The 16493-nt window shown below is 28.7% G+C and overlaps 1 protein-coding gene across 11 annotated transcripts in view; it reads left to right on the top strand.

Annotated features, from left to right (window-relative positions):
• Positions 1 to 16493, top strand: part of LOC105148699 (NAD kinase) — a 29730-nt gene that overhangs the window by 10616 nt on the left and 2621 nt on the right. For 6 of the 11 annotated variants that reach the window (XM_087412335.1, XM_087412331.1, XM_087412332.1 and 3 more), the window contains 5 exons: positions 5256 to 5339; positions 13930 to 14059; positions 14935 to 15060; positions 15313 to 15484; positions 15550 to 15902. In XM_087412335.1, coding sequence (XP_087268461.1) covers positions 5256 to 5339; positions 13930 to 14059; positions 14935 to 15060; positions 15313 to 15484; positions 15550 to 15902 — 865 coding nt within the window. Of the gene's footprint in view, positions 1 to 241; positions 424 to 1677; positions 2247 to 3825; positions 3950 to 5255; positions 5340 to 9995; positions 10647 to 13929; positions 14060 to 14934; positions 15061 to 15312; positions 15485 to 15549; positions 15903 to 16493 lie in introns of those variants that run through there. The other 5 variants (XM_087412333.1, XM_087412334.1, XM_087412336.1 and 2 more) reach the window with 5 other exon arrangements.

The raw sequence follows: 16493 nt of genomic DNA, 5'->3' as shown, positions 1-16493 counted from the left end.
TTTAAGATTTTTTTTAATTCTTTGACGTTTTCACAAGTGAAATTTATCTAATTGAGATCAAATTTCTAATTCTCGATCAAATTTGTCTAGCTCGATCGATTGGCAAACCGGTAGAGTGTTTCGAAGGAAAAAAAATACGATTGAAATTAGAACTGAAACAAATAAGGTTGCGTGTTTAGAATTGATTGTCGTTCTCGCGCTTGCGTACGTCGCTGGGCGTCTCGACGTCGGCGTGTTCACGACCTAAGAGACATTGTTGGAGACTAGTTCCTCGTGATGTGTCATTGCCGACGTGTGCTTTAATCATAACTGATTCGCGTTACTCTAATCATTACAAATCGTCATTTCTCTCCCACCTATCTATCAAGAAATTTAACGTGGACCGATTGTAAAAACAGCGCTCATGGATGAAGCCGAGTTGAGGTATTGCCATCAATAAAAAATAATGATTTCCACATCATTAACATAATTCATATTTTAACATAATTTAAAATCATACGAAAACTTGTCTTCATCCACTTCGAATATAAAACGCGATATTTTTCGACGTGACAAATATAACCTCCTAGATTTTTGAAAGTCTGCGAAATCTCTACGAGTGTGCACGTGTATCTTTTAGCATCAGCCTGAATCACGAATGCTACGGGAGCACTTCTTGTTATTTCTTTCTTCGAGAGCGAAAACGCGTTCACCTTTCACCGCACATTCCATCCGATCCGGCTTTTGCTCGATGAGCTCCTGTATGGCTCGCACCCATGGCGCCTCCGTTGCGCCGTCAGTCGGAATTTCAGGAATTCACGTTCGACGCAATCGATTACAAAACTGTTCTCACCGTTTTCTCTTCGTTGATTGGGTCCAAACAGCCCACGTGTCATCTGGAACGGATCACTTCTTATGAAGATATATCTTGACTCAGTGGTGGATCGGTGGCTCGGTGGAAATCTCATCATTACAGATGTTGCATTCTTAATCCAAATGTGATCGATCGATAGCTGTGTTGCAATACTACTCGAATTTAATAAATATGATAATATTTGGCATTTCAATGTGTTCATCATAATACAACCGGTTTTTAAACAAGAAATCTTATCGTTTAGAAAGAGAGCATATAAATTTCCTCAACTGATTAAGTTTTTTCACTTTCAATTTGCCAAGTAAAATCAAAAAGTGAAAGAAACAAACATTTCCTTGAACCAGACTAGTCTTAATTATTTTAAAAACTTAATATACCTTGATAGTACGTGAACATTCGATGAATGTTCTATAAATATTTGTTATTCTAGGAATGTATTAAAAACGTTGTTAAAAAAATATTCATGTTCATACAATATTCGAATAGCAAATATGAATATTCTACGAACATATGTAGAATATTTTGTACAATGTTCTAGAATATTGTAAGGAATATTCCGTTTATATTTATAAAATATTCGATTTATCCGGGTAAAAAGAGTTTTTATATAAGAACATAGATTTATAAACATATATAAATACAAATTATTCTTTATTTTTCTATAAAAGAAAAAGATTATTTTATGCAGAAGTAACGTTTATATAAATAGAATTCGCTGTAATTGTGTAAAATTTCGAAGAAAGCGCTGTTATATCAGCAAGTGTGTCTTAATTTAAAAAATAAATACACAATCGAGAAAGTACAGCAACCTGTAAGTGACGAAAATATTCTCGATTACAGACGTCAGCGCAATATTTCATCTAATAGATTCAGGCAAAATTATCACAACGTTGTTTGCAATATTCCTGTTAACACACGTTAGCAGGTTACTATCTGCAACATCGACGCGAATTGTGGAACGAGTCATTACCGACCGCTAGCGATAGGATAATAATTGCGAGCCACTTTTCTATCCAGACGCGTCATTCTGCGCGCAGCCATCTCGCAATTCAGTCGCTGTTATGTGAATTATCGTGATTAAAGTTGTTACGCGAAGATAACTAACACTTAAAAATTCATATTTAATATTTTATAGTTGTGTAACATAAGTAAGGCAAGATTAGCGCTTTTATTAATGGTGCAGTGGAATTAGAAACGTTAAAATAGCAATACTGGAAGCGAAAGCAATTTATTTTGTGCGCAATCATAATGTCTATATCGAGAAGTTGAATAAAAAAAAACAGATCATAGTTCAGCAAAAATTGTGATTTCGACGCAAAGTTTCGAACGAAGTTCAAGGCTCGCGCGACTTGTTCGAGAAAGACTTTTTATATTATAAATTTTTCCCTTTGAGGTGAGCCCGACGCGCTAATTAAAAAAAGTTTGTTATTTTACCGCAATGTTTTTAATGATACTAATATTTTAAAATTTTCATCTATATATCTTGTGCTGACTCAAATAAGTTTATTCTCTTTCTTTGATTTAATCACTACAACCTGAATTTAGAGTTTTTTTTTAAAAACTAATATTTTAATTAATGCATAAGTCACATAAATTTTTACCTTAACACGTGATAAAACAGCAATATAAAAATTACAATTTCTCATTGCAATCTTATCTCAAATAATATCTTCAGAAAAATGAAAGCTTGTTATTGAGAATGATTTCGAAGGCCTTTCAATGAATGAAGGACGTCATAATGCTATCATCTCGAAACGAGACCGAGTCCTAGGATTTAAGAATTTAATAAGAAACGAATAAAATGATGATTTAATCGCGAAAGTTATAAATCCAATAGTGCGTTTGTGAAAGTCGTATATAATCAGAAATTATATAATGTCCTAATAAAATTTAATACAGATAAAAAAATTTTTTTTAATAGAATGAGAGACAAAACTTAAACAAATATTTTAACCTTTCGATATCACCGGAATAAAAATTCATCAGGTTATACTCAATTGGAGTTATTTTTAATTATTTCTATAGATTAATTATTTCTATAGACGCCACTATTCTTACTCAATAAGCCGTTAATTTGATTAAAACAATTTAATTCAAGAAATTAAATTGGACTCAAATTAGTTTATTATTTACTAAATTTATATGTTAATAATGTTATTTACTTTAAAACTAAACAATTCAATCACAGTAATAATTGATTTGATAGAAATGGAAATTAAAAATAATAAAACGGTTTTTTTTTTCGAGGAAAAATTTTTTTCAAAATTTCTTTTACGTTACTTTAAATTTTTATTAATGCAATTTTTATTTGTTGCATTCCATTATATTTCTTGATGTTTGATATTTTGATTAAAAAAATTTATATATTTATTTTTATGTGATATTTTTCACAAACATATTATAGTTGGAACATATTATAGTGGACGAAACGATATAGAATGATATTCCGAAGGACTAAAATAACAAAATAAATAATTAAAAATATGATGATTTATTTTTATAGGCGTTTTATAAGTATACATATAAATTTTAGTTAACGATAGAGCAATTCCGATTTAAAATATATGGACTTGGGATGATGTTAATTTTAGTAACGTGATTTCTTCCTACTAATCGTACACGAATCTAAATATAAATTGTTTTGGCACAACTTTGCTACGAGATCTTGACTACTTTAATACGTGTATCGCACATCTACATATGATATGTTGTAATTCATAAAGAAAGACGTTCATCATAATTCGCTTGGTCATGATAATTCTTAGTATCTTATACATATTATTCGAATTTTTAACGTTAAATTATATTTTTTTATACATTTATTTATTTTATATATTCCTATCGATATGATAACTATTAGTTAAATTAATATTAATTTACCATTTTATTCACAAATATCTTGAAGTATTTTGTGCATACAGTGCTGTAAAAAGTTTAACTTAATTTGTGCTAATTTTTTTATTATCTGTAAGATTTGGCCGATATGTCTCTATCAAATGTTGATGAAATCAATGGACAATATGACTTCGTTTATGATGTCGTTGGCCAATCAAATGTCCCGTCGATGGACAATAATCTACAAAATCGCATCCTCAGGTAGATCTTCCTCGATAATTTCCTCTTATCATAAAAAAATATATTATAAATGTTCAGTAGTTATAAACGATCAGTAATTTACAAAACTTACTGATAGCAGACATTGAACGCTGACTGGTTGTCTGTAGAAAATATTTAATTGTAAGTTTAAAAAATGTCTGCATGTGTGTACGTATAAAGCCATGATGACCCTGACAGGATTATTTTAAATTGGAATCACACGATAGTTGATTAGTATGCATACATTCATGCTAAAATATGTTCATGTGCTAATATGTGCTGATATGTTTTTTTTATTTCTATATTTATTTCTCTATATTACTTTATAGCTTATTTTCTTATACATACCAATGAAAAGATTAAATAAATAGTCAATAATCGAGCAGACGATTGATAGTATCAACTAAAGTATTTTTGTAACAATTGTACTAATTTTGTAGTTATCTGTTAAACGTCAGACTGCATCATCGTGCATCAAAGCAAGCATAACAGTATGCAAGCACGCATGTTTATTATTCCAGAAATCGTGTGGTTTCACTTTTACACTTGAAGAAACATCGAAGATTACATTGTGAAGAAACGTAGAACATAATTAAAACTAGCGAACTTGAGCATATTGTTATAAGATGCATTTTCCTACATAATAAAAGCGTTGCGTGATACTTGTTAATTCATAAAAAAGATGACGTAAATTATTCCGCTATAGCAAAAAAATTCAAATCTACTAATGTTAAAAAGCTAATACACTAATGCATTATAATTACAACTTTCATCGATAAGTAATTAGGTTAGACTAGTTATTGTCTTGACTTAGCATAGTTACAGCATGCATAGTTGATTATATTTTAAATTTATTTTTATGATTAATATATATTCGGCAATAAAAGAATTATTTCTATATATAAATTGTAACGTAAACACGTTATAATACATTTCAATTTTAAATGATGTAAATTTTTTATAAATTTATTTTTACATATTCATGTTTAATTAAAATACTTATTTTATATTTTAAAAAATAAATATGTTAGTAAAGAAAGGTTTTGATGTGACGAAATGATAAATCGATCCTTTCGTATTTTCTTTTAAAAAATGACTAATGGAGAAAAGAATGGAAACGATCAGGAGAGAAAGAGAGAGAGAGAGAGAGAGAGAGAGAGAGAAAGTTCACTTCGAAGGTCAGAGTCTTGAGTTAAATACACTATACTTTTCTGTGATATCTCTGTTCGAAATTGGCAAGATTATTCGACGATTATTATCTGATGATTTTTTTATGCGTAACATTTGTTTTCTTTTTATTTTACAGAAGAACGAGAAGTTTAAACGCACCCAGTCCCGTTCAACACTTCGGGCGATGTGGGGGTATCATGAAAACTTCTGTAACGGTTATGTAAGTAACTCATACGATATTTTGTTGTTGATATTGAAAGACATAATTAATTATTATGTAGAATATTTCTATCCTTTCTCTTTAAGTAATTATTTTATTATTCATACACATAATTTAACGCATTAAAATCGTCCTCCATAGCGCTCCTATTAGATTAGCATTGATTAACCTTTTCATTACTATGGATGACTTTAGTCACGCGAAAAATAATTTCTATATTATGTGCGAAATATTTTAAAATATAAGATATTATACTTAAAATGTTAAAAAGTGTTTTAGTATATAAAAACATGGGAGATGGTGTCGCACAGTGGTCTGATCGCAGTTTGCAGCGATTTCGAAAAAATTATTAGGTGTTGGAATTAATTCGTAGCGTTTTACAAGTGATGGGAAGTACTTTCATTAATGTATTTTTTAATGCTCATGTGAAATAAATAACATTCTTTCATTAAAAACGCTACGAATTAATTCCAACACCTAATAAAATTTCATGTTAACACTATTATATCATTTATTGTTAATTTTAAATCTTATCTCTCTCAGGACATAACAAAAACTATTAATTATTGCATGTAATCATATAACATATATACAGGGTGTACGATAAGTTTTGAAAAAGCGCTCGTGTGTAGATAGATCGGATTAAACTGAGTCGAAAAGCTCTTACCATTTTAAAATTTTCGTAATAGTTAACAAGATACTAATTATTAAAAACCGCTGAATTTTTCAATAATTTTAGACAAAAATTATTTATTTTCCTCTAAAGTTTCTGAGAATTTTTTCAGAATTTTTTAATAGATTTAATAGATATATTTTCTCATGTCGATAAAAATAGTTGTCAATAAGAAAATGCAGTATTAAAAGTTGATAAAAAATTCTGAAAAAATTCTTCAAACTCTATGAAAAGAAAATAAGCAATTTTTATCTCTTCCTTTTTTTTCTATAAAGTTAATAATATTTGAGTAAAAAATATTGAATATTCGGCAATTTTTAGTAATTAATATCTTGTTATAACTATTGTGAAAATTACAAAATGGTAAAAGAGAGACTTTTCGATTCACAATCAGTTTAATTCGCTCTATCCACGCACGAGCGCTTTATCAAAACTTATCGAACACCTTGTATATATTTGATAAACAATAATGGCAATATTAAACATTAATATAAATAATTTGTAATAGAATGATTATTAATAATAACTAATAATAAAATAATATAGTAATAGTTATAACAAATAAAATAATAATAACGCTTTACTAAAAGTGTCTTCACTTTTGGTAAAGCGTTAATCTCCCTTACAAAAATTGAGTAACCAACACTAAAAAACAATAATTAATTACTATTTTGAGTAATAAATTGGCCAATATTAGATTTCTGTAAGAGGTGCTTAATAATAAAAACTAAATGTTAGTCTTTATAAAACATTTCCGGAGTTAGATTACTCAACTCCATTATTTTAAAATTTAAATTAATGACAAATTGAAAAAGTAGAAGCAATTGGAAATGAAAAAATGTTTTTTACTTTGGAGAAAAGTATCAAGTAAAAATTAACGGGTTTCTGATGGTAAATAAGTCAATCAATTTTTTTTTATCAAAATGATATGGAAGTCGTATTAAATATATAGAAAAGGATAGAATTTATTTTTCTTCATATTCATTGTTAAAATGTTTGATATCTATATTATTTAATATTTTTTGTCTTATTAATTTCAAATAGAGACGAAAATATTCTTTCATTGTTATCTTAATAAGTTAATACTCCTTACCAACATGATTTAAGTACAGTATCGCTTATAATTATTTAAACGAATATTTTACTTCGATTTTCATGTTACGAATTAAATGTTACGAATTAAATGTTTTTAATTCATGGAATATTCAGTTCTTTCTAATTAAGTTCATAAACATATTCATTATAATTAATACTACTAATTTTACTAATTTAATCTTCACGGTGTTTTTGTAGTACCTATTTAGTATAAGTGATTATTCACGTCTAGCGTTTTTTTTTAATGGATTAAATAGTTTAAAAAATATTTTACTTTTGCGAATATGTAAACACAAATGTAATAGTGATATGTTCAAAAATTTGTAACTTTTGATCAAATCAATAAAATCTAATAATTAAAAATCGAAAATAAAGTTTATAAAATAAAAATATAAATATTAATCAGGCTCTCAAAATTAAAAAATACAATACAATACATGGACAATAAGAGCATATATACAGCGCAGATATTGGTGCACGAATTTCTAAAGTTCATAAAGTTTAATAAAAAAATATATGCCAACAAATTTTTTTAATTTAAAAGTTCGGGACATGAAATTACAATTTTGAAACTTATAAAAATAAGCGTTTGTATGAAAAATTGACACTTAACTTTAAAAAATTAATTTTTTATTCGAAATCTATAATTTCATACATTTTCATAAATAAAAAAATACGTACAGAATAACATTGTCAGAGAACGAAAAAATCGTAATATCTCTTCTTCAACAGAATGTTCTTCAACAGAACAAGATTTGTCAAGATTTGTGTTTATTTTAAAATAAAACTGAATAAAATTTTTTGTTACATATACTTTTATTTATAAAAATAGTTTTACTTATAAAAATAGTCAAGAAACACGAAAAAGTTCATTTCCTTATTTGTACGACAAATATGCGTTGCGTGTAACAGGAATCATTTGTGTTCGCACTCGATTTTGGATCTGTCCACTGTTTAATAAGAAAATAATACCCAGGCTTTTACGAACACCTTCCTCCATCAGAGGTTTAAGTTTTTTTAGGAGCAAAACGACGCAGCCATACTCACTTGTCAAAATATTATAATTTTAAAAATCGCATACAAAATCGCACCCAGACACAAAAGACCCCCGTGTACACAATAAGAGTTAATACTACTGGTTTTTATACACTATGCACCGAAAATTTGTCTTAAATTTTATTTGGAGTAGAATAGTCTCTAATCTCGGTTTATACAGGGTCTGGCAAAATGATCTCCCACATTTTAATCTTTAATAAAAACGCCATTGTAAATGCTATTTAGATTTTATTTTTATTAACTGAAAATTTATGCTATGCCATTTATTTTTATTGAGTTTTGAAAATTACAGAGTCCAAATGGCGACCATTTTTTTCGATACACATTCGAAGCTGATTTCTAAAAGTTTCCATCACTCGAGCAATAATTTGAGGCGACATTCCTGTAATTTCTTGGCGTATTGCTGCTTTCAATTCGTCAATGGTTCGGGGGTGGTGTTGAAAAACCTTCGCTTTCAGGTAGCCCCAAAGGAAAAAGTCGCATGGGGCAAGATCGGGTGAACGCGCAGGCCACCCAACGTCTCCACGTAACGAGATTACGCGTCCTGGAAACATTTCCTTTAAAATGTCCATTGTCCTTCTTGCCGTATGAGCCGTAGCTCCATCCTGTTGAAACCACACATCCGAATGTTCTCGCCCGTCCAATTCATGACGACAACTGAAATGGCAAGGCGCGAGCTACCAACTGACTACACTAAGCTCCCCCTGTCTTCAGTGATTCGGGGACAGTGGCGATGCAAAATGTGGGAGATCATTTTGCCGGACCCTGTATGAAAGAATATCTTTCTTAGCTTTCTAAATTTTTCTTGGAACATATATCTATTAACATTCATCTTTTAATCATATATTCTTGATGTTCTAACAAAGATCTTTCATCTAGGTCTAGATATGACAATATTTTAACAGAATATAATTCAAATTGAACCATCATTATAAACTGACTCCAAAGAAGAGTCGAAATGTATTATCGTAAATAATACACCTTCATGATATATTTTTTTACTTACTCAACTAGCTGTTTTGTGTCTATTTGTGCAATAATTACAACGCTATTATTTATATTTGCCGATTTCTTTATTAATGTTTTAATATTGTGAGTCTCATCGAACTTATTGATTAAAAATAATTCAAATTGAGACATTTTAAATTTAACAATGTATTGGCATTGGAACATTTGAAAAAATTATTTCATCTATGTTCGACACTTTTTTCTTATCATGGAGAATAATAATATGTTAGGCTATTATATTTAATTTAGACGTAATCGCTTTGAGTACATGTGCGGTTCATACAGCCACGTCGTATAATGCATTCGTAGCAGACCATAACAAAAAGTTAAGTTACAAGAAGTTAAGTTATAAGAAGAATATTTCACATCATAGTCATATCATCGCTTAGATTTGCAATATCCGTCGATATTATCACAGTTAATTATTAATTAAAAATAATAGTATTATTAACCCTCAAAACATGCGGGCGTATAAGGAAAAAATCTACATGCATAATGTTTCATTTGTTAGGTGATGTCCGCTTTTCTTAATAGAAAAGGCTTAATATTATCTTCATTAGCAAACAATCATATCATGGTAATCGCATTCATATAATAAATGTCGAACACACTAGAAACGACCGACGAAACTCATTTGCGTTTCTTTTTGCAAGGAATGATGACTAAGCGTGACACTATATACTGAGAGAGCATTTTAAACGTAACTATTTATTTTTGTCTACTAGTTAATACTTATGTTAAAATTATATCTATCTTAGTATTTTTTCTAAGATAATTAATATATTTTTTAGATGATTATTAATAAAATAAATTTAACCAGGATTGTAGCATAAAATAATATAAAAATACCATACATTAAATTACGTTCGGAAAGGGCGTTATCAGTGTTTCTCTTTCATTCTCTCTCTCTCTCTCTCTCTCTCTCTCTCATTTCATCTTTATCATTGTTAGAAAATAAATATAAACGACGTAATAACATGATAACGTTTTTTGAACGAAGCCTATATATTCTATTCTTGTATTATTTTATGCTACAACCTTGGCTTAAATTAATTTGTTGAATAATTATCTAAAAAATATTATTTTTGAATGCACATAATTTTATTGTGGAACAGAACTCTATATATGTACATATGTGTGTATGTATGTATATGTATATATTTCTATATACAAGGTTTCATATTTATATGTTCATAACTGATTTATTTCGTGTAATAAATATTTACACCTCAAAATTTTGGAAAAAAGACGTTAATAATGGACGTTTCATGAATATGATAATCTTCTGCCAGAGTTCAAAAAACAAGTTTTGTACATACAATAAATCAGATGCCGACTGCGTGATTTCCCGCGCCTGCATACGACGAGTAAGCGCGTGCGCAACGTTTCCGTTTAAATGTCTATCTCTTACTTGAGTCAGTAAGCGCGCGTTCGTCAAGCAGTGGTCAGTGCCGCATCATGGTTGGAACATCGAGGTAGGTGCCGAAGCGCACGATATTCTTTAGGTGTTCAGATGGTAGTTGACCGTTTACAATCTCGTGACACATACAAGATCGTACTTCCTTAAACATTGATTGATAGTTTCAAAGGATCACTTTTTGTTAATACAATGATAAATTGCCCAGTGAACGTGACAGTGGAGGTTTTTTTTTGTATGAAGAAGAGAGAAAGTCTTGTGTACATATTACCAGTGTTAAGTGTGTTTAAACATGAATTATCCTAATTATTCTGAAATTTTTATTAATATGATGAACTCGCTATAAGCTTTACTCATTTTTTTTTTAATTAATAACTTGCATCAAATTATACGTACTTATACGTAATTATACATAATGTCACAAATTATTATATATAATTAGAGTCATATTTTTAATCTTTCAAATGTTATTTAACTCACGAAATTGAAAACTGAATTTTTTAATATTTAACAATGTGTGCTCTATTTCTTCTTTCTCTGCTTTTTCCTAGAAAATATTAAAAAATTATCCATTAGCAACATGATCAAATTTTATAGTCCATTTTATTTCAATCAAGCTCGTGAAGTTTGGCAGTCGGACAAGTTATTGATTCCCTACTTGACTCTGACGCAAAAATATATTTTAAGACAAATATTTAGAATTGGATATATCAACATTGATAACTAAATCGTAATTACATATACAGGGTTGGCCATATTCGACGGAAAGATCTGGCAACACTAACTTTTGACAGAGATGTTAGATCGAGTAACGACGTTTCCCATGATTGAAAAAAAAAACATCTTTCCGTCGAATATGGCCAACCCTGTAGTTTTACTAACTAAACACGTATAATATTCGGGAAAAATTAAAAAAGCGAATCGTTGTACAAAAAACACATGCGAGTTAATTTGAATTGAAAAAAAAAAAGAAAATTATTGGTACTAGAACATAATCAAGAAAAGTCAAATTAACTAATAATTAAATAAATTGAAACATTTTATTAACGTAAATTGTCAAATATAATGAATGGAACGTTTCAACTATACTCACAACAGTCATCTTCAGCTATATTTATACATATACTATATTTATACATATATGTAATATATGATAAGTAAATGATAATAAATATTAGCATTATAAAATTACATCTATATTTAAAAATTAAAAATTACATATACAGGAAGTGACTATCGGAATGTATTCTAAGAATAAGATATAAAGTACAAAATATATTTCAAGGTTAAAAAATTTTTATTTAAAAAATATTCCTAGCCAATTACAAATAATACGAAATGTAGATAAAGATAATGATGGATTAAGGTAAAAGTAACAGCTAAATTCGTTAACATTACTACAAAAATGTAATGATGTTATTGTTATAGACAGGAAAAAGTAATAATTTTCTCGAAAAAAGTAACGATGTTACAAGTGACACATCACTTTCCCATCCTGCAATATATTTCACTTTGTTCAATGATCTATAACTGCCTATTTTTCTCTTTGAAAAATTTCCTTTGAGACAAGTTTAGAAATAAGGGCTTTACGCAGTTACCTGAGACATGGACTAAAGTCGTTAAACAAAGCGGAACTTACACATAAGAAGATTTGAAACGAATTTTCCGAACAATTATTCGGAAAATGATATATTAGGTTAAGCTAATAATATAATGTACAAAAAATAATTTAGACTTAATGATGCTATCTCGCAAGAAATCTTATGATAGTAAAGTCTAAATGGTATAAAAAAATTAGGTCGTGTGTCAGTAACAATAATGTAGATGATATCGATGATGTCCTTATTTTTTTGAAAAAGAAATAAAATTGCGTTATTAAATTATCAAAGAAAATAATGTGTGAAACACTTAATTTAAATGTCATGAGAAGACAGTATAAAAAATTAATATAATGTTTGATAAGATTTTGACAAAGTTTCATGCTGATAAAAATAATAACAGACAAATGAAGTTTATGAAACAAACTGTCATATAAGCATATGTCAATAAATTATTATAAGAGAGTATCAATTTTTAACAATTGTTAAGGAGCACAACAAGTAAACAATAATAAGAATCGTTAAAAAATTCAATATTTTTTAAGAAATTAATTTCATTTCGTTTTCCCATTAATTAGCATTTTCTTTTACATGTAGCAGAGATCGATCTTTTATTATGATTAGATTCGAAGTCCAATATCTTAACATTCTTTCAACAATGATTAAGTTCTAAAATTGTATATTCTGAATAATGAAAATGATAATCGAAAATCATGATTCTAATTTTATATTGTTAATATGCTTCTTGATTCTTATATTAAGCTATCTCTTTGTTTATTGACATCGCAGTTTTCATGGTAAATTTTATACACAATATATTATTAGAACTAAACTCAATTTTATTTTTGCTATAATAATTTACGGAAGTTTATTTAAGCCTCTGAAATCTACAGGACTACAATTATTGGTATTTATTGGTATTAGTCAGCGCATAATACTCACAATAAAATCGTCGTCGCATTATATTTGACTTCATCAAAAAAATTACTGCAGATTCATTTATTTTTCATTGACAAATAAGTTGTTTATTTCTAACTTATCATATAAAAAATTACGATATCTGTGGACATTAATAATTTGCAATTTCAAATATATTTTAAATGTCAATGTCTTGAAATTTCCATTTATGTTAATGTATACTAATTTTCGCAAATATTTGAAGGAAAAAGTTTCGCAATTTTTTTATTTCACTGTATTGCCTTTTCAAACAATTTATTCAATCATTATTTACTATGAATTTTACAAATTTTTATTATTTGATTATAGATGCAAAAAATGTTTAATCTCTTTATAGATTACGCATAAACTTCAGTGTAATGTAATAATGTAATCACTTTAATGCTCATCAACAATAAATGAAATTCATCGGGATTAATACTTTTTTACATTTCATCAGTTGTCGCTTTTGTCTCTTTGCTTCGATTGTTTCACAACGTTTGTACACAATGACAGCTATCGAATAATTAGACGGAGCCTATAGAATTAATAGTAATATGATGCATAATATAGATCATTAAAAACATAAAATTTGTTCTTCCAACCAAACTCACCCGTGCTGCATAAAATATAATTCGATCTTATTTGAACCCACGATCTCAGCCTGTGATAAATTCGTTTTATAAAATACTCCATAAAATATGATATAAGAAACGTGAAATAGCAGTTTGTTCAATTGATAATTATCATAAATTAGAAAAGAAAAAAATTTGTAATGATCGTAATAATTTTGCTTGTTCATTTAAGGACTATTCAAGACCCGGCCTCTCAGAGATTGACGTGGTACAAGCCACCTCTCTCTGTTCTGGTTATCAAGAAGATCCGTGATTCGTCAGTCCTGTTACCGTTTGTTCAATTGGTTACATGGTTGATAGAGGTAAATATTAATATAATCATTTAAAATATCAAAGATTATGCCTATCGAAGATTTTTTATGCCTATCTCGAAAGATTGATTAACGGGCTTACAAATTGATGTCAGTAGCACATTTATCATAAAAGTTATAAAATAATAATTTTATAATAAAAAGTTATTATAAAAATTAATTCACTTTATTTGCATGAAAAACTATCATAATTTATCTTTCTCTTTCTCTCTCTCTCTCTCTCTCTCTCTCTCTCTCTCTCTCTCTCTCTCTCTCTCTCTCTCTCTCTCTCTCCAATTCATACTTTCGTCACGTATTCTTGTTGTTTTTAATTCTTATATCTAGTACATACTGACAAAAAATAAAAAATATAATCGGATATGATACTATATTATAATTATTTGTACGATGTAAAGTAATCATTCAAGTAATTAGGTTATACATACATGTATAGTATATAACAAAAGTAGACATATATTCTTAATGTTTGAATTTTTTTTTTTTAAACTTGAGACTTATCATTCTAAATAAAAAGCGAACATTTATTATAAGATAAACATTTTTTAAAAAAATTTTTTTTTTATTCGTATAGATTAATTGTGATGCGTCAGAGTTGCCTGATGCGTATAATTAGTGGCAAATGATTTGCGTAAATGATGTATTCTTACTCTCACCTAATAATTTTGCACGTATTTTGTATTTATTCTGCTGGATAGTAAAGATATAATGCCGAAATTTTATCATACACACACACACACACACACACACACACACACACACACACACACATATTTGACTTATAGCTATTATTTATGATATTTAAAATTAAATATGGAAAGAATAAATGGTTGCAATTATGAATTTCATTTGCTTTTTCTTTAATGCAGGCAAAACGAATGGTTGTATTTGTGGAAGCTTCTGTTCTGGAGGATCCAGCCCTAACCAGAGATTCTAGATTTCAAAGTGTTCGCGATAGATTACAAACCTTTAGGGACGGCACAGATGACTTGCAGGTAATGATAATCTTCGCTTATTTTAAAACATTTATAACAAAAATTATAATCTATGTGTTTGTTATACAATTTGTTGCTTATAAGGCTAAAAATTAATTTATATTTATATCGGATCCAATTTAATTAGTTACTGGACGATAAAAGTACACGATATTGTAAAAAGTAAGGATTAATAAACAATAAAATTTTTATTAATTTTCAATGACTTTTTTTATTACTTTTAAATGGAGTGCATTTGCTTTTTGTTTTCAGGATAAAATTGATTTTATCGTCTGCTTGGGAGGCGACGGCACACTTCTTTATGCCAGTTTGTTGTTCCAACAGTCAGTGCCACCTGTAATGGCATTTCACCTTGGTTCCTTAGGATTTCTTACGCCCTTCGAATTTGATAATTTTCAGGAACAAGTTACCAATGTTCTTGAAGGTTAGTTATTAATTTATTTTACGTTTTTTTTTAAATCGCCAAATTTACATTATATCTTGTTCTAGGTAACGCGGCTTTAACTTTAAGGAGTCGTCTGAGATGCATAATTATACGCAAGAATGAAGACAGTCAGTTGACTGAACCACCAACAAATCTCTTGGTATTAAATGAAGTTGTAGTGGATCGAGGGCCCTCACCTTATCTTTCAAATATCGACCTATTCATTGACGGCAAACACGTGACAAGCGTCCAAGGTGATGGCTTGATTGTGAGTACGCCGACCGGGTCGACCGCTTATGCAGTTGCTGCTGGAGCCAGCATGATTCATCCTTCAGTTCCTGCTATAATGATCACACCAATCTGCCCTCACTCTCTGTCCTTCAGGCCGATTGTCGTACCTGCCGGGGTCGAGCTCAAGGTAGTTTCTTTAATCTTTTAAAAAAATCAAAGAAACGCGCTAATGGAACGTTTTATATATTTATGGTGACGGATTAAAAATTTCTTAACAACTTCGAAACAAACACCTTTTAATTTTATTCATGAAAATAAAATCAACTTATTCAATTCTTTTGAAATTTATAGTATAAATACTGGAATTTCACTTCAGTCGGTTTTGAATTTTTTATAATAATGAAATCTATGGCCCATTTCAAAAAAAGAGAAAGTTTTTACTTAAGAGTTTTTATAACATTTTGAAACAACTTAAATGATAAAGAGTCAATGTAACGAGTCAATGCAGGATGTTAGGTGCTAATAAATGAATTTTAATCTTACAATAATTTGAATACAATACTAAATGTTCGACTCTCATTAGGTTAATATAAAAGATATGAATAAAAAAGATCGCAAAATTACAAAAATATCGAATAATATAAATGTGTTCAAATATAATTTCATAATTTATAGCGATTCATATAATCAAAATTGCCAAGAATCTCTCGTCACTCTTCCAATATTCATTCGCATGTGATGATAAGAATAGATTAATCCAACCAATCAATAGTTAAAA

Source organism: Acromyrmex echinatior, chromosome 13 (genome assembly GCF_024713525.1).
Source record: "Acromyrmex echinatior isolate Ae372 chromosome 13, ASM2471352v2, whole genome shotgun sequence".
Lineage (NCBI taxonomy): Eukaryota > Metazoa > Arthropoda > Insecta > Hymenoptera > Formicidae > Acromyrmex > Acromyrmex echinatior.
Note: the sequence above shows the minus strand (reverse complement) of the source record. Positions and strands in the feature narration are given on the sequence as shown.